The sequence below is a fragment of the Gnatocerus cornutus genome, chromosome 2 (assembly GCF_029298725.1).
Source record: "Gnatocerus cornutus isolate USDA-ARS CGAHR chromosome 2, icGnaCorn1.1, whole genome shotgun sequence".
Classification (NCBI taxonomy): Eukaryota; Metazoa; Arthropoda; class Insecta; order Coleoptera; family Tenebrionidae; genus Gnatocerus; species Gnatocerus cornutus.
The window spans coordinates 8,073,591-8,093,942 of NC_142234.1; the positions used below are offsets into that span (position 1 = coordinate 8,073,591).

Genomic DNA, 20,352 nt, shown 5'->3' on the forward strand with positions numbered 1-20,352 from the left:
TTACAGATTCCTTAACGACGATAACACAATTAGAACTCAAGCTGTCGACGAAGAATAAACAATGCGTCTCGATGAGTTAACAGCGATCTTTGGGAAGCAATTTAATCGTCAATAACTCTTGATTACGCTCAACTTGACGTTCTATAACACCCAATAATTTTCGGTTATAGGCATTAAGTTCTGTCAAGCAGCGGGTAATAGAAAGCGATCAATTTATTGTTGAGTGTATGTGTTGCTCTAGCTATTCATGTTCCAAGTGCTGCTTTGAGACGTCAAGTGCACTGAATTGCATAAGGCATTTTATCGCTGCATTTGAATGGAAATCGAGATGAATAAGCGACAGCTAAAGGATTAACAAGAAAAATCTATACGGAGTTATGCAACTTCAACTTATATTCAAACTTACAACCTCACTCACAAAAAGAAAAGTATAGTTTCGTGTAACAAAAATTGTGTTTTAAGATTAGATTACTCAACCAAAATCAAAAATCTAAATAAAAATATAAAAATATGTACTGTATCGAAAATAAAAAATATTTGTGACAGCGATGTATTTATAAAAACTGTAAAAATGGTCAATTCCACTCATAAATGGTGAAAAACGATTTGTAAATCATAAATGTTTAAATAGCACTAAAATTCAATTTGTTAACAAAAAAAATGTAATTATTTAGTTCGTTTAATTTTCGAAATTTCAATTGACATGCATTATGGAGATAAAGTTTACAGTTTGTTCGTAATTTATTTCAACATAAAATGTTGTGTAAATAAAACGGGAGGTTTATAACCATCACATTTCAATTTCAAAGTGAAAATTTAAAAATTCGTTAAAAAGTGTATCTAAGTGGAACTTGAAAACTTAATTTGTCTTTAATACAAAGTCTGGAATAAAAAAATATTATATTTTACACACCAGCTCCCACACTACAGAAAAAAAATGTTTCTTTTAAAGAAATACCGTTCCAGTCATCTGTTAAGCGTAAAATGTAATGTAAAAATGAAAATAGTACACCTTTAGTTGACTGAACACGTGTGACAAGCTAACATGATCATTAATGATATTTTTCCCATCCCAACTTGTTTCGCGAGTCCACTACGTCATTTATCAAACAAACTAATTAAATGCAGCGTGCTTGCATCAAAACTACTAAATACATTTTAATCACAGCTTGCGGTATTTTTATTTCATTCAGTGTAACTTATTGGTATATCGCCAAAATGCGCTTCCAACAAAATAACCATTTAGTGGCTCTAATTACAAATCTTCTTCGTTTTTTGCAGAATTCCAAGCATGTATTCGGATTGCTGGCAACACCTAACAGCATCATAAAACTCCCAAGTATTTACTCTTTTTGCCTCGTCCGTGTTGAAACCGACGATTCATGAGTGAAAGAATGTAAACAGAGAGTTTATAAATTCTTGGCACGGCAACACACCAGTGGTAGGGTTGCGGCTACGAGCATGCGTTGAAAGACACAACGTCGTCACGACGTTTCGTTCGGTGCAGTGCACTCGAGAGCGCCGAGCGTCGCGACGACTCATATACACGTGAAAGTGGCGTCTATGGTACGGAGAATGAGTGCTGCTTGAAAGAGAAAAAGTTACAGAGAAAATGGTAAGACACGGTTAAAATTGAAATTTGCCCGGCGCATCCACCATTTTTACCGAGTTAAATAATTACATTCGTCCTGTTTTGTTCTAGTGGAAATTGAAACTTTTCAGGATCGATTTATAAGTTGGGACACTTTTTGCACCGGTTCAATCAGTTTACAGTCAGTTTTTCTTTACAAAGAATCCGACGATGTAAATTAAATTAATTAATTGTCAATCATTTTTAATTGTAAACGATGATGATTTTAGATTAGATCTAAATAAAATTTGTGATTTATAAGAAATAACACTAGTTTAATGTTTATTAATAAATAAATGACCTACATTTTTATTGCTAAAAATTATAAACGAAATATGTGAATTTTTTAATTAATTGTTTTTGTTTGTATTGAATTTTTATTTATACAACTTAATATTTAATGTTAGCTTGCAGTGCAAACGATTTTATGAATGATTATTGTAGACAAACCAGTCGTCCTCAAGCGGTGGACCACAAAATTAAAAATACTGGAGTTCATGTTTAATTCCAGAAAACCAAAAATGTTATAAAAATTTTTCTTCAATTAATCAAACATTTGTTTACGCTCTAAATTTGGTACCTAAAAGCACAAACACTGTATTTTATTTAATAGATTTGTGTATTTATGTGTTCTTCTGAATTGTACTAGATATGACATAATTCTTTTTACCTAACTAAACCTTTTGCCTTGTTAGTGTCTGGATTACGAAATTTTAACATATCACAGTGTACATTAGTTCCAACTATGAAGTAACTTTTGTAATCTTCTTTACACGGTGGTAAAATCGCATCTCTTGTCAAATTAATGCCCAAACTTTTCCCTCTCTTACAACGTAGTCGTAAAATTTAATATTTTAGCACAAAACCTATTATCTCCACTTCCAGCAAATTATCGATTGGTGATTACCGCAAAAAATCCACAGTCTGTCCAACCATATTTTTAATTACACAACAAATTTGTGTAATTTTGAACCCAACTCGGTCATTTCCCAACCCAATTAAAATACCAACATTTGAGTATTTTTTCATGTTTAGAAACCATAATGCAAACTGAAATCGTCTTTCACCAAGGTCGCTGGATCGATGCTTGCATGCGACTAAAAATGGAAACAATGAAACCCTACAATAATTGAAAGTTTTAACTCAAGTTACATGCACTAATTCCAGTCGCAGAATTCGAACACCTGTTGGCGCTATCGACATATTTTCAGAAAATCTGACCCGTAACATTCACTCGATCAGATTTAAATATGGAAATCTGATTTTTTAACTTCTGATTCGGTCATGTGAAAATCATACTTTGTTTTCTCGTCGATTATTGCGCCGTCGAGGCATCGATCGTGGAAAAGCGCCGTAAAACTTTATCAAGGCCGTACCATACGTGCTACATTGGAAAATGGTAATGCAAAAGTGTTAATTCAAAGAATATAGTTCGATAATTGCCACATTACAACGAGGATTACTTGAAAGCCATTGTCCGTTTTTAGAGTTGGCGTCGGGATGCTTATTACGAGCGTCGTTATTGTTCAGATTTATAAAGTGATGATGTTGCAAAGAAAGGAGGCACTTCAGAAATATTGCAAAGGATCTGGAAAGTTTAATGATGTTGTCTTCAGGGGAGTTTGGGGGAGGATTAATGGCTTGGCGAAGTTAAAAGGCGACATTTTAGCCAAACGGAATTTTTATTTGAAATGAGCAAACTGTGGGTTTGCAATATTTAAATAATATCACCAATATCTTTCAAAATTATTTTTGTCAAAATGAGTGCGGATTTTGTCCACAGCTTGAATATTAAATTTGAGAGCGATTGTTAAAAAACGTTTCAAGCACACTAAAATTCACGTCACTTGCTGTAATCCGTGTCCTTTTTACTTAAAATTCAGCCTAAAACAATTTTCCTGAAATTATTTTCCACGGTTATCTTCACCCTTTTCCTGGAACCGTTTCCGACACGAAACTCTCAAGTGTTGGTAGGTTTTCATCCTGCTCGAAAACACCTCAATTTTTAAATAATTAAATGAGAGCCGGTCAATTAATTGGTCTCGACGTAGACCCAGAGCGAACAAAACAAGAGAGCGGTATGAATTTGTAAAAATGAATTTAATGGCCATGTTGTGTACATTTTATAATTTAAAAAGGAAAACTACGTGGGCATAAGAGTAATTAATTAGTCTTGTTTACTAAATTTCCCCGTGTTTGATAATATTAAAACCTCTTTGTTCCAACATATGGCAAAATACTCCACTTTTCAATTTCTGTCACGATTTGCTCTTTTTTTGTATCCGAAAAATTTAATCAATCCTTCCAACTTTCTCATTTTACCCCCAAAAACCGTCAGGTTGTAAAACCGAAAGCAAAACATTACGGTCAGATGTTTAATTAAACTGGTTGTTTATTTAAGCATAACAACATTTGGCTTGACTTGATAAGGGACAAAGGTAACCGCAAGCTGACCATCGCGGCCACTTCTCATCCTTCGGGAGCGCTGACCAAACACTCCCATTGCCAAATCGACGTTGTTGATTCAGGAAACGCAAACTCGAGCATCTGAAGTTATTTCGTTGTCAGTGGAGGCAAGTTAGATTTGCAAAAGCAAACTTTTAAGGACTTTTGTTTGTTTGAACGGACAAAAAAATAACGGGCGTTTTCAATTTTAGGTTTATTGAATCTCCATTAAACTTTCATATTTGAACCACAAATTCTAAACAGGCAAAGCTCGAGTTAATGCGGAGTCGCTAATTGGTGCAAGGATTAAAGCTGCAATTTGCTAACTTTATAAATTGCTGGGCTTGCTGCGGATGCAGTTTTATTTTTTTTTAATAATTTCTTGTTAATTTTAGCCCTGTTCTTACTTAAATTTTCGTAAAATTTCTTCCAGAGCACCACTTTCCTGTTTCCCGTTCCTTGCCTCCAATACTCTTCACAACCCAATCCATCACAACTTAAGTGCCGTTATTACCCTTGTAGTCGGGTGTCGACAGGATGCGGAATCCTTGCTGCGCCGTTCATTTCACAGCTCATTTGCGCTAAACACTGTATCATTGTCCTGGTCGTGGTTCGATGTAATACCACAGGCTTTGTTAGCATGCATGAACGACCGCCTGTGTCGGTATTAGCGTAATCCTCCTTCAAAACTCTCTCTTTTGGCCCGACAACTCGAATTCGCGCTAGTTTTTATTAAAATTGCTAAATGAAATATGTTCTGCTAAAACTGCGCGTTATTCGGTTCACCAAAACAGCTTTTGTCCTTTTAACCAATGAACTGGAAAAAATAACAGCATTTTTTGGAGCTTACATTGTGAGTTATAGGCATGGGGATGCTCCATCGACTACGAAGAAGTGCATCAATTTTCCTAATGTTAAATGCAAGATAAAGTTACCGCATAAAGGATAAGAAAGGTTGGGATTTAGAGTGGAAAAATAAACGGTTTTTTCGACGGGTCATTTCCTAGATTTTACTATCTTGGTTTTGGGTAACAAATTTTTAAACATTTTTTCATTGCGGCAATTCCACTATTCTCCCCAAAAACCTAATGAATTTTTTACCACTTCTTTCCGCTAAACTCTCTAAACCGAAAGAAATTCATCGTAATGTCCCTCCTGGATTTAGAACATCGTAAGTCTGCATTGTCATACAATATTTATACAATACCACATCCAATGGCCTCGTTTCACCCAAAACCGCATTGGATTCTCAGTGTCTTTCGCTTTTATATGACAGACTTATTCTTAGCCTCGAGCTTTAATATTGATGTAGTTCTCGAGGATTATTGAGTCTATTCTATCCGGAAATCATCGTTTAGAAAACTACTCTCGACTAGTCCCGGAACGAAAAAAATTAATAACAGAGGAAAAGCTAACAGGAAGTGCTGTACACGAAGGAAGCTCTTTCGGAGCTTAATTGGAGCGCCGATTCTTATTTATTTTATTTTGAGGTAAAGGGAAAGTTTCGAGGAATTGAGAGGGTGCTTCGTGACGAGGCGTGAAATAGTGACTTTGTTATTGAGAGTGACAAACATGCAAGGGAGAAATTTGCTGATGTGGGTTTCGTTAACAAAAGAAGAAAAAATGTGGTGGACTTGGATTTTCATAAAAATAATATGCAAAAGTAGCATTGCTTTGTAAACATAAAGAAAACAATCACTTATTTTTAGTATAATTTGATCAAACATGCCAAGTTTTTGCAGGTTCTTGCAATATTTTTATTTTAATTTATAAAATACATCTGTTCCAATCATCTGAAATTGGCGTTTTTTAAACACAATTAACAAATCATTTTTGGTCTCTTAACTCGCAAAGCACACTTTTCAATTGTAGACGAACGATCTGTAAAGTGTAAAATGTTTCAGCAGTGCGACAAAATAGTCAGTCAGTCAAAATGCTCAGCGACATTTAAAAAGAAAGGAAAGCAACGTAACGATTATACACTAAATTGTAACGATTATACACTAAAATGTTATTTACACAAGTTATTTTATTATTTAAGATGATATTTCCGCTTTTAAAATCGATATAAAGATTATTTTGTTGTGGCGTCATCTAGTAGAAGATTTGAAAATTACACATGACAGTGATCATTCTGGTTTGGACGGTTTATTGGCTAAAAAGTTTCACGAAAATCTCGCAGTGTGCAAACACTATTATTATCAAAGTTCCGACATTTATTAAATAATAATAAACATATTTTAATGTCAGATGACACTTAAATGACTTTTCCACAACTTAACCGTTCTACAAAAATTTCCTTAATGTTAAAAAAACCTTAAAATAATGCCTTAACAGAAAAAATAGTATTCCTATAAAATACCCATCTTATAAGACAGTTTGGCGCACTTGTTCCTACAATTTAAAATCTCGTCTTGCCGCTTGTTTTCTAATTTTATAACAACTGCGCCAATACCCATGTCTTATGAAACTTGTATTTTAATAGACCTACTATTAAGAAACACGAAGCAGCACGTTCAGTGAAAAAACAATTCACTTCTGACCCGAGTTCCATAAATAAATACATATTATGTACTTCTATATTTTTAGATTATTTCATTGTTTTAACAAACCTACCTAATTCTTGTTAAACCATAATAGTCACAATGATAAAAACAGTTTACTTAATAAAAAAGCTATTAAGGATCGATATGTCAACAAGCATAAACACCTCATAATCATAATGTTTTACCAAATAAATAAAAACAAAACATTTTTGGATGAATTATTCCCTCAGAAAACCAACTAAAAATTTCATTTGATCCAAAAGTCTTATTTTTATTACAAAATTGAATTATTTTTCAGCTGGGACACTTTATTTAAACCTGCTATCTTTCTAACATTTCATATTCATGTTTTTTCAACATCAATGGTTCCCCATACATAATTCCTATAAAATAAGCGTCCATTTATCCTTTGCAGTTCCACCGAGCTTTGTAGGCCACAAAGCTCGTCTCTAGAAGCGAGCTTTGACAAGTGTGCTATCATAAAACACCCCACTCCCTCAACAAACACTGTCTTCCTTTCAGGTGTTCTCTTTAACCCTATTCAACAAACTTCTCTAATCAGATGTCAAAGCTTCATTATTGTAGCGAAAGCTGTCGTTTAACAGGATGTGCGTGAAACAAACAACAGACATCCATTGTTTGACTTCACAATTCTGCAAGCTGAAGTATGCATCGCTGCAACAGCAGGATTTAATTAATGCACACGTAAAGATACATTTTACGCCAAAAGTTCCCTTCATGTATCGACATGTTCCTCGTTTTCGGCACCGATAAGATTAATTGACTATTCCTGCCAGCAAACACTGTCATAAATTTTCTCAAGAAGACGTAGCCATTTTTTCTGGTGAAATATTGAAACATGTCGAGACCGTGGCATAAGCTTGGAAAAACAAACTCGAATATTATCTAATTTCTTCGATGAGAGTTCACGAACATAAATTATTTTTGTTTGGTTCAAGTTTTTCGAGATGAACTAATCTGTGAACTTCACAAGAACGTGAAAGGGTCAATTTCCATTTTCGCCTTGGAATGGGTTTTCTTCGGCAGGAAATATTTACGTGTACGTGCTTTTGTGTTGTTGGCAAAGTCCGCTCGTTATTTAGGAAGTTTCGGATAATTTGATGCAGATGTTGGTATGGTCTGGCGACTTTAATATTCGGTATAACAAAAAATGGATTCGCACTGATTAATACGGATCAAACGTAAAGACTCTAATTAGCAGGAGCATACTATTATGAAAGCGGATTTAAAAAGGACAGTTGGGAGCAGGAAAAGAATAAAGTTTCCGAGTGGAGCTATAGAAAAAATAGCATTCTGGAAGGATATGATCCTTTGGAATGCATGGAGGGTGTAATGGAGTCGTAGCAGTATTTTCTAGGGTTATTTAAGGATTTAATGGAATAGGGCCAAAAATGTGCTTTATGGAGCGCGGCTTAAGCTAAGAACTCAACAGAGGAAATTATCGTTATCTGAAAATATTAAATTTATATTTTTGGGCTCAAATATTAATCCAGGAAACTCTTGGGATTTATTATTGCGTTGTAAAGCAGCGTTTCCGGTGCTTTGTGAGCTGGAAAAAGGTGAAATGAAAGGAAACTTGTATTTCATAATTGCTGTGGATTGTTTTCCGTTTGAAAACGCAAAGTGCGCCAACAAAGGAGCATATTTTTGCTTCACTTCAACCATTTTAACAAGACTACATTAATTGAAAATTTTCAAGTTGCTAACGAGGGAAATCACTTTTCTCACTACTTATTCATAAATAAAAAATTATATTTTACATCCAACCTTTCCTCGCCCTAAAATTGAAAACCTGAAACACCCCTAATTTCAGCACGCATCTTTTTTATTCTCCTACACCTCCGCCGGCACGTAATATCGTAATTTCCCTTTAATTTTGTCTCTTTTCCACACTTTATGTCTAGCGAAAAGAACATATTTTTCAGCAAATCCCATTCGCTAATTCAAAAAACTTTTTTTTTCAGAAGGACGAAACGCTCTGCTGTGTTCTCTTTCTGTTGTCTTTTGTCGTCGCATCTTGGACTGTGAGAGCCGACAGACACCGCAAACGGGATCTTCGTTCTCGAGGGACCGTCATCTATGCCGACACGGTAAGTTCTCGAAGAAGCCATTACCGGGGAGGAAGCTCCCCGGAAGATAAAATTCGAGTTCCGGCTTCCGGTGGACAGCCATCATAATTTCTGATTTCTGCTATACAAACACAAAGGGATTATTATTGATTAAAAGAAATAATTTGCAAATTATTTGCAGGAGAATAAATAGAAAAGTTGAGAGTATGTTTGTTGCAATCTTGACAAACAAACTACGACTCGATTTTTAAAAATTCATAATGAAAAACGGACGGATGTTCATCATAATAATCATTCATAAATAATAAAAATGTGAAAATGCAACACAAGAGCTTTGCATAACGAATTTGAACTGTGATGGGCAGGAAATCTAAAAATAAATCTGAATTTCATAAATTTCAATTCAAAACGAAGCAATTCGTAAAGAAGTGATAAACGCTGTACGAAGTTTCTTGGCTTTTACTGTGCAAAAATTGCCCAAAATATTGCTTTTCCCTCACGGGCACTTTCTTCGCACCCTCTTCAACTGCTCATTTGTCCTCCACATATCTACAGACGCACCTCCACTTCTCCCCGAAACGCCAAAATCGTTATAAATGGAGCGATACATTAAGGGCGCAGATAAGAGAACATGTTGAACACGAGGATCGATGGAATTCGGTTGACTCTAGTCATTTGTATCTCATTAGAATTCCTGGCAACCCTCTTTTTGCGTCTGTTCTCGGAACCCCGACTGTCGATATTTCCGGGTAGGACACGAAACGTCTTTTATTTTTGTTACACAGCGATTTATTCATTACGGTAGCTCTAGAGACGAGAGAAAATAAATAACGACACGATGAAATTTTAATTGGGGGTTGGGAAGCGCTTGGGTTTTGATGTATTGGATTATTAAACAGCTGATACACCCACATTGGGTGCTAATGGCGATGCACATTAATCATTGTTGCTGACGAAAGAATAAAATTTTCGGCAGAATTGTGACAGGGATTTTAGCGAACGTTTAATCCATTAGAAAGAGCAGCGAAAGCGGCCATTGTGATGAAAGGAAAACTGTTTGTATAAAAAAATTACGTTAAAAGAATAGACACTGACATACAATCATAAGGCACATTTAACCACTTTTTCTGTGCAGTTTACAAATTTGTTGCAGTTGCGAGATTTGAAACATTTCCTGTGACAAAATGTGATTTAAGAGTAAAAAGTTTAACTCTGAAGCGCTGCTGATTTCTGCAAAATTCCATTACAAAACTTGTACGCTAGCAATATGTTTTACCACTTGGTTTTATCGAGTCTAGACGATTCGACTGTAGATATTTTCAGTTTATGTAGAGCCTGAAATGTCCAATCAGCGCAAAAAGCGTTTAACCAGAACGAGCTTTAAAAAGTCTTCCGCACCGAATGGATCGGCACAACACGAAAAAATAAATTAATATTTCATGTCGGCTTCCAATAAACGACAAAAACAAAAATATGACATTACAAACATCACAGACAATCCATCAACCTCACAAGTGACACAATTTACGTTTTTGTTCCGGACATTTAAAAATCCAATTTATAGATTTTTTCGACGCGCGGAGAATTTCAACTTAACGAGAAAATTAATTGCGAAACGTCGTCGAAAAGGACGAAGGAGCTAAACATTTCCTTAATCTAGCGAACAGGCGTTAAATACAGTATGATATGAGTTTTCGGGAGAACTCTGGACTTTATTACATTCAGGCCCCGGATTTCTCCGGGTCTTATCAGGACTCTATCCTAATGAGGAGTCGATGTGACAAGGACTCGGCCTCAGGTCCATTCATTGAGGAAAATATCTACACAAATAAGGACCAAACAGCGCAAAATCATTCCATCAGCACATGCAAATTCAGAAATAAATAATTCATAAATGAAAGCACCTCGCTACTCTATCTCATAGAAATTAACATATGAACCAAATCTAAGCCATAATTAGTTTTCGTCGAACGGTTGTGTTCCGAAAACAGACCAAACTTGGTAAAATTATTATTTCTTTTCATGAATTGCTTTCGGCGCTTCTAATTACAGTCTTAATTGAATAAAGAACAAGGACGGGGCTCGTAAAAATTAAACTTTTAATTGAAGCTTAATCGAATTCTGAGGCCGCAGCGTGTCGCTTTTGCCGACGACAACTCTAATATTTCGGTATAGACGTCAATTCGAAGCGTTCATTAAAAGTTTGAACGGAACAATGTGGAGAAAAAGACGTGTCCTGAACATGCAGCAAATTAAAAGTTTCGCAAAATAACAATAAACAAAACAATTTTTTTGAAAAAAATCTCCTCAAATACTATGTTTTGAAGGCAAATTGATTTTTTGTATTTTAGAATGGTAGTTTGTGTTATTTTCAATTTTACAGTTTCCATTTGTAAACAAATAATAGTTTTTAATCACACATTCTGGCAAAAATAAATTTAATATTAATAGTAACACCATTCGCGATTGTTTTAGTTCGTTTTTTACACTTTTTGTAGCCCCGGCGCATCCACCGATATTAAATAAAAACATTAATTAACTTTAAAGTTTAATTATTTAAAACCAGCGAATGATTTGGTTGTTTTCCGTGACAAATAAAAAAAGAAAATTAAATTATTTCTCGAATTCAACAGTATTAACTAAATATTTTAAAATTGATTAATTTTCCTTTCGCTTCAGTTCACTTCTGTGTATCAGCACATCCTTTCCAGATTTCCTCTCTTCATAAATTGAATTTGGAATTATGCTGATGAGAATCTCTGATAAAATTCGTTATCTCTGCCTCCGAAGAAATGTCATCCTTGTGATCAAACTTGTTAATTCCGCGTCGAAGAAATATAAGCTTTGAAGTTTTATCAAAAAAAGTGTAGAAAAACTTTGTCGAAACGAAGTTTCCGTCGTTTATTTTTCAAACTTCAGCCAGCAACCGCGAACTTATTGTTTTACAGTGGCGTGTACACCAGGATGATTATCCGCATTAATTTATCAACAATGAGAGCGCCGCGTTTATCTGGGTTTTATTAACTGTAAAAAGCTCTTTTTAATAAATTATATGGCGTCACACATAACAAACTGCCGCGTTAAATCCACGGAACAACGCTTGATATTAAAGCTTGGATTAAGCTCGATGTGCATTATAAATTCCGGTATTTATCGGCGAAAAATCCTACTTTTGCGTGAATTGTGTTTGAAACGTAAACAATTAAAACCGCGTTCGACACTTGCCCCTATTGATTAAATAAGTAATTAATGTTAGACGCTCACTAAAATCCCTCCGGTTCGAAGAAAATTCGACTCCGGTTAATTAGAAAGCGCCGGGGATGCAATTAAGGTCCGGATTGAGAATTCTATGGGCCCAAGCTAATAATTTCGCTTGTTTCGCAAGACACTCGAGGGGCATAATTAAAAGCGGATGCAAACAAAAAACGAGATAATTGCCTAGCATCAGCTGAAAAGTGAGCAAGGGAGTAGATCGCGGGGGTCTTTCATCCATCAAATGTCGACGGGGGGAAATTGGGGCGCACCTGTGCGGAGGCAATCTCCTGCAGGATTACACGCGAACAACTTAAATCGAGATTTATACAGACCGCTGCGACATTTCCTAAACGGGTGAACGATTTATAGGGGGCACAAGCCGCAGAAACTTTATCAGTTTAACCGGACCATTGGCGGGGGAGATGGGGCGAAAGAAAAAGAAAAAGGGGAGGTGTTGTGTTTAAGGTTTAATGTTTCAAGACCTTTGCTAAATTTACAAAAGAGAAAGTTAAACGTGATTAAATTAAGTAAAATTAATTTTAGCATAAATTATACTTATTGATTTTTAAACATCTGGTTTTGACGGGTTTGTCAGGAATTGCAAACAAATTGAAATTTCAGTTATAAAATTGAGAGATGCAGTCAACCAAATTGTAAACCAAATGTTTTTTTTTTTTCTAAAAAACTTTACATTTGAAATGAGATTTTTATGGAAAAGTGGCGGATGCGCTCTTTTTTTTTAAATTAATGTTTGTTATTTTAATGCAGATGTGGTTTTCCCCCGGTGCTGAAAAACTTTTTACAACAAATATTAGTTGGAAAACTCAATTATTTTCCTTTTAGTTAGAATATTTCTTCCGGCTTGTTGATATAATTTTCCATTTTCCACACACATGTTGAAATCCCCTCATAAAACTCCGCCCTCTGAAAATCCCTGGCCTCCACTCGAAAATTAGCCAAATTCCATTTTTCCGTGACTTCCTTGCCGCCATCAAACGCGTTCGTGCTTTTCTCCCTCCCTGAAAAATTGTTGCTGATACGACACAAAGATATTTCCATAATGATCCCATTCTTCGCATAAACTCGTGGCGTTTTACTACCGGAAATAAAAATTTTATAACATCTTCACCATCAACTTTTCTAAAACACCAATTCACTTTCAATCAAAAAACCATTTGTTTTCTGGAACCCCACAAGGTAGATTCTGCACCCTCATCAACCCTTGTTTACAGGACCGTCTTCAAAGTTATCATTGTGGGTTTCAGGAGTGTCCGTATCCTTGTACGTGTCCTGTAGTGGGTCAGGAAGTCTGCAGAGAATGTGAGGAGTGCCCTCGACAACTAGGTGAGCCCTGCAGCCAGGACCGGCCTTGTGACATGCAACGGGGCTTGGTATGCCGGTACAAACACGGAGATGCAGAGGGCGTATGTAGAGGTAAGGAAAAAGCTCAATCCAATTAATTACACCACCAAAGCCGTTCCAGAACAATTCAGCTTAAATTTATTGCGATTTTAATTAGAATGGAATGCGTCTCGGCACGCGTCTGACAGAAAAAGACATCTCCGAAAAGACTATGCTTGAAATATTTGCTCGAAATTTATGCAAAGCGTATTTTAATGAACTGTCTAGAAGCTGTTATAAAGAGATTAATGTACCTGATGTAATTAATAGTTGGATTTTCTCCTCAACAAGATAAGCTCGTGTTTGTAAAAAACAAGTACTGGGCTTGCATACGAGACATGTTAACACTTAAGCTCTCCGTAACTTCTCTTCTACTGTTCTCGCCCCTTTCAGCTATTCTGGTCGTTTGTATTACAAAATAACGACGTAACTGTGAAAAGCCTCGAGCGTTTCTCGTTTTTGCTCTTCAGCTAGTTTCTGGTCTAATGAAGTGTGTTGGAGGCACGCCTGTGCCTCGGGTGGTAAAGAATATAGAGTGTAATTAAATCGCGACGATTTAAGCCGGCCAGAGCAAAGAGAATGAAAAACGCTGATTAAACCAAAAAATATTATCACAATTTATCAAGACGAAGTTGCAAGAAATAGTTACATAGAGTGCACCGATGTTTTCTATTGCAGTGGCAAAGATATAATAATTAAAATCAAAATTTTTGAGATAGGAATAAAATTCAATTGTATTATTTCACCACCATGGAAATGTCGGTCTTTATATCAAGCTTTGCATAATATAATTAACAGTGATAAATTAATACCACCATGACGATTTTCGCTGTGAAATCATACAATTTCCATTGTCCCTAACAACATCAGCTCGCTAAACGTTAAATTTCATCGAAAATTATCAAAGCTTTGCATCAAAAGCTAGCCGCAATCCGATTATCTCTTCTCTCTGTTTCGTACGGGTGCACCTGATAGCTTATTTACACGTGTGCCCGAAAATCCGCAGTGACACATGTACTACACTCATCTGCAATAAAATGAGGCGCTGCTAATAAAATCGAAATTCCATCAAGAAAGCTTAGCATATGCATATCCTGTCGGATCCGCCTGAGGATAAAAAAAGGACGAGGACAAAGAACGGCGATAAACTCAGCTGTCAGATTACTTTTCGTTCCGAAGGATTAGGCGACGTTGCGGCTTAATGCAACGTAATTGTTATGTCCTCATTCAAATGGCGCGAAAAGGATTTGCTTGGAGCAAGAACAAATCTGTCACGGGTTTTACTTGTTGAAAGGATAACACTGTCAGAATTCGGTCGATAGTAATTAATGTATCACATTAAAGTTTTATTTCCACCCCGTAAAAACTTGTCGGAAATTCTCATAAAATTGCTCGAAACGGCTTTACAATGAAATTATGGTTGTGGCGTGTCGAAAAGTTTTAATAGTAACCACTGTAAAGTTTGTATAATTTTTCTTCTTGTTAATTCCCGAAACTTGATATTGCTTCGGTGTTATTAAATTAGTTGGAAGTATTGCTTTCCGGATCCATTCTTTCCGAAATGGAAACGCAAATATTGAAACTGAATATTATTGGAAATCTCAATTGTGGAAAGTTTCCAAACCAAATGCAATTTCCTTTGATACCAGGATTGGAATATAGCATTGTCGAATGTCTTTGTTGTAGAGTCTACAGGCGTTCCCTGTATTGTCCATAACAAAACCTACGAACACGGGGAGACCTTCTCTTTGGATTGTCGCACTCAGTGTGCTTGTCAGGTGAGTCCTATAATTTTATTTTAATATTTAAATCGGAGAGGGACGACAACGTTGGCGCAAAATTATACTGCCATGGAGAAGATCTCTGAAAATGAATATTTTAAGACCCAGATCCGTATTTTCAACGTAAATGGTAAAGTTTGACATCAGAAAAGACAGAGTTATTTCGGCTGCGCCCACACCCCAATTCCGACCAACTTTTCTGAATAATCTTATTCCAGTTTGCAGAATAAAAGGGCGCTTGACATTGTAACGAGCGAATTCAAAAAGAAACACATAAAGGGCTGCATACCACTTATCCATTCTTCTTTAGGAAACATTCAACCTTTTTCCTTGCTCGCACCAAACGATTGATAAAATATAACAAGTATAAATTAAACAAGAAAGAATAACAACTGCTCCACTGTTAATTTCGTTTTCCCGCAAATATTTAGTCTATGTTCCACGATGCTTCCAAGTGTATCTTTTAAACAGACCCTTTATGAAAACAGCAAATAAAGTTTTAAGTATACAAGTTTATCATTCAGCCAACAAGGGAGTATTATATTCGAACGTCTCGAAAAAGAAAGTTGAAAAAGTTAAACCCGAGAGCCCGCTCTCATTTTAATTGGTAATTAACTCGGGCACTACTGTCATTTTTGCCCGAAAAATTCCGTTGATTTTTGTTATTTTCCACTCGATTTATTTTATTGTTGGCTCGTGACTTTTCACTGAACTTGTAGGACCTCGTGAACTGGAACCAACGATTTTTAAAAGACTGCTGAAACTGCACGTTTGAAACAGAACAAAGACTAAAAAATGTTTGTCAGGCAGATGCGATTTCCTGGTATTTTTCAGGCAAGTTTTTTGTCGTCTTGCTGTTGACTCTTTCCATTATAAACTGGGTAAATATTTGCGCAAAAATTGAAATAATGTCCTCTACTTTTCATACTGTTTGCTTCAAATATACCAAACATTTCAACGGGGAAGTTTAAGAAGTTGTTCCTCCATGAAATCCGCTCTGAAAAAGTTTTTTCAGCGACAAAACGAGAGATCGATTATCGTGCAATGAACTTGTATCTCTCACAACCAGAAAAAAATCACGGAGTTCACATCTACCGTCTTCGCAGATGACTGTTTACAATTGAGATTCATCACGAAAATGCGGCTTATGCGGTTTCTAAAGCTTATGCATAATTCAAAAAAATTCGGCATAGAAACGAGGTAATAACTGAAAACCTAAATACCATCGTCCTGTCATAACAGTGAAGGTTTGTGTTCTTCGAAGCACAAGAGCTCATGCTGGTTTATGGAGAGTAAATGGAAATATTTCTTTATGAGATTTTTATCAAACGCTTTCAGAGAGCATTTTTACGAAGTCGAGTGTTCCAACTTCTAAATTTCAAATTATGATTAAATGTTTTTAACAAACTTTGATGAAAAGCTCTTTTATGACATCATTACATAATGTAACAACTAAACTAAACTTATTTTTAAATTTATGACTCTCTAAAAACGTACTGTTGGATGATGAATATGATTATATTCTGAACAAAATAACATGTAAAATTTTTGCTTTTTCCGCAGAATGGGACATACGGGTGTTCATCCCTTTGTCCACAGGAACACATTTCACCCCGGGGAAGCTGCCAACACCCCCGTTTGGTTGACGTTCCAGAACAGTGTTGTAGGGAATGGATGTGCGACAGCCAGACCGGTATGTAAACACAAATCACCATCCCTCCAGGAACAAAATAATTAGATACGTAAATGAAATGCATGCCGAATTATAAATTCCCGTGTTTCCTCTAAACTACTCCCCCTCACCATCAACCGGTTTACTCCCCCTCGTCATCAACCGGTGTACTCCCACATTTCAACGGTAAAAAGCAACGAAAATAGTTCCCGTAAAAGGGTGCATTCCCTCGCATTTCAAGCACACTTTTTCTTACTACTCCACCTCGTCGTAAACGAGCTTAAATAAAACGCCGAAATTGCTCCTAATTTTCATGGAAATCTCGACAAGATTTCAGGGAAATGCGAGACAAAGGTCGCGCATTTAAATGACTGAATTGGAAGACTTAATTGCGCAAAAAAATGCACGTAATGGAGTCAAATTATTTTGTGAGAGGAGTATTCTCACCTTGGGGAATACGCTACGACTGTAATTAATCTTCATTTCGGTTTTTAGCAGAGCAACCGCCTTCGTGTCAACCGGCGTTCTCCAGGTGGTCTGCTTGTAGCAGTGAATGTGGAGCTGGATTGTCTTCTAGAAGATCGAATCTCAATGCTAGATGCCAGCCCGATACGGAAACTCGGATATGTCAGACAAGGAGGTGTCAGGAAGCTGAGCCACCAGTCCATCGGAAGAAGCAACATCATCTAAGGGTAGGGAAAAAAGACTAACTTATATTGCACCTTTAAAGAAAAAACGGTAAAAATAGTAATGGGATGTAAAAAGCAACGACCTACAAAGAACAACAGTACATAATTAATTACATGTGTAAAATCGCTGGTTAATAAAGATAAGGAAATCGTAAAATTACCTAGTTAAGAGTATATAGAGCACTTTACCTGGTGAATGTTTCTTTGCTGGAGTCTGCGTCTGAAGTTTCTTCCCAAAGCGTCAATACAATGGAATTGTTCAATCGCGAAACATTTCAATAAAATATATGTTATTGTAGCATATATCAAAAGAATTTTTCCGGTTTGTAATTTGACAATTCCATTTCGAAACCCCGTCTGGCCTCTTCGTTGAATGACCCACATAGCTTTTCGCACTGCGATTAATTTAACACGAAAACAAGATAACCAGTTCTTATCACAGCTGCCCAACGCAGGGCAGGAATCTCCACAAAAGCTGAAATTCCAAAGACCATTCTTAATAAATATTTTAAACATAATAAAAAGTCGTCGGTTTCTAGTTTGAGACGTTCAAAGAGTTCTTCGTTGCGGAATGCGAGTTTGTAAATATTTTTTCGTTCTTAGGGAACTGAAAGTTACAAAGCTTTGAAGTTCGAAATTATCCTTTTGAATCGCGACGTTATAAAAGTGATACTAATCCCAAGCTAGGCGCATGCCTCGATCTAAAACCTGATAAATTATTAATTCGAAACGTGCCAAGGACATGCGAACGAGCTTTTAATTGAAACGTTCAGATGAGCTTTTTATTCGATGAAAACTGAACAAAGACAAGAACGTTTTAACGCTCTCCTGGTGAATTTCCAGTGAAATATTGTCGCAACACCGCAAGTTTTTTCCTCGGTGTAATTTGGACTCATTAATTACGAGAATCGCGGCATACTGTGTACACATTAGTCAACACGAAGGAGTCGGCGGTTACCTCAAGGGAGGACCACTAAAAACTGCGGAAGCTATGAATAATTAAGCAATAAATCATCCAAGAAAGCGTTATTCGCTCAGGACCACATGAAGTGCTTATTTAGGACGTCCCAGTCCTGACACGTGGAGTAAACTTAGGGAGAGATAATACTCGAGAAATGAAATTCGCTGAAAAACGGGAAATGCGGGAGCTTATTAACTTACACAAGAACGCGACAATGGCGAAAGAATTGTTTTTCGGTTAAGCGTTATAAACGGGTGTTAAATAGTTTCGTATTTTATTTCATACAGATTTTTTGTTTGCTGAGAGAAATGTGTTTTAATTTTAAGTTCGCACGATCCAAAGACACTTTGCAACGAGTTGAATCATTTTTTAATTAAAGTCGTAATTTAATGCGCTTACGCTTCGACTTTGATCTACACCTTCATATTTTAAGCAAAATTACGTGGATTAGGAAGCAACATTTAAAGTTGTTGTTTGGAACGGGTCTTAGGCTCACGATGTAGCTTCGTGACAAAATTTAGACTTATTATAAAGTTTAAAACAACATTACTGGTGTTAGCTCTATTTACAGTGAACCCCAATGTTCACCCCAATGGCAGCTGTGACTGCGAGGATTGTCACTGTATTAATTTGTCACGATCTGTCTATCTGCTGAGAATATAAACAAATCTAACAACTCTTATTGCATCGGTATCTAAGAAGCTCGACTATTGAAGTTTTCTATATGTTTGAACCAAAAATTCCTGCGTCATTTGTGAACCTCCCTTGTGTGTTTTTTTCAGCGTGGTCACGAATGTAAAGCTACCCACCGTCTCAGCGCCGCCGTCTACCTCCGCTTTGGTCCATGTCGCAGCCGAAAACGCTTCCGCCCCAAATATTGCGGCTTGTGTCCTATCCCAGGTATCCAGTGTGAGCCATCTCTGAGCACCACCGTCAAAGTAGAGTTTATCTGTGATGGCCCCCAACCCGACGAAGTGACTTCAGAACTACTTCCTGAATATTTAGAACCTGGTGAAGATCTCTGGGCAGACACCACGTCTTGGAAAAGCGACAAAGCCTCCAAGTTAATGACAGTGTCGGTACAGTGGGTGTTAAAGTGTCGTTGTGAGCCAGAAACTAACGAACCGACATCAAGCACTGGCGAAGTGATTCTACATCGCGTGCATCGGACTGCCGCGCCGTGAGCACATATCATGAAGGTGGAGCGCACACGACCGAAACGTCTTTCACGATTTGTTCACGAGGACCAATTTTCGATAATGTCTCATTTCGCATTCTTGTTGTTTGTGTTGTCTTTGGTGTTAGAAGTGGAAGGTAAAGTTGCCAGACTCCGAAAGGGTTTTTTTGACAACTCACCCACCACCATGTTTGTGATATATTTACTTTGTAATTAGTCGTAACCAAGTACTTCCTCCTCACAGCTATAAATTGGCTTTAGAAGCGATATTTATAGCTGTGTAAGGCAAATTTTGTGACACGAGCTTGATAGTTCTTTAGATTCTTTCGATGAGGAGTTCACACAAAGTGGCGGATTTCACGGAGGTAGATGTTACTGTACTATTAAGAAAACACCCCAAGTGCACCTTCAAGACGGACTGACGGTTAAAATCTCCAAGAATTCAGTGAACACAATCCGGCTGTGCGGCCGTGATAATAATAACAATATCTTATCGTAGATTTCCAATAGATTCATGTAGTGTTTATTTTAATAATTACGATTTTAGATACGAACAATAATGTACATTTTCAGTATGTATATATAGGATGGACATAATGCCAATAAAAGTTATACAAAATTTTGCTTCCTTGTTTAATTATTATGATAGAAATCCAAAACAATCGCCACTCGGTGTGATAACGTAGCACTTATTCACTAAAAATT

General features: G+C 36.5%; 1 protein-coding gene across 2 annotated transcripts; it reads left to right on the forward strand.

Annotated features, from left to right (window-relative positions):
- Positions 1-1,473: 1,473 nt before the first annotated feature.
- Positions 1,474-20,271, forward strand: Ccn (cellular communication network factor protein Ccn). 2 transcript variants are annotated; one of them, XM_088029997.1, is made up of 7 exons: positions 1,474-1,615; positions 8,607-8,732; positions 13,232-13,400; positions 15,054-15,145; positions 16,712-16,841; positions 17,319-17,512; positions 19,253-20,271. In XM_088029997.1, exons 1-7 carry the CDS (start codon positions 1,613-1,615, stop codon positions 19,652-19,654), a joined length of 1,116 nt encoding a protein of 371 aa, XP_087886123.1. In that variant the 5' UTR covers positions 1,474-1,612; the 3' UTR covers positions 19,655-20,271. The 2 variants fall into 2 exon arrangements, with proteins under 2 accessions (XP_087886123.1, XP_087886122.1); XM_088029996.1 differs by having other exon boundaries at positions 1,476-1,615; positions 17,316-17,512.
- Positions 20,272-20,352: the final 81 nt, after the last annotated feature.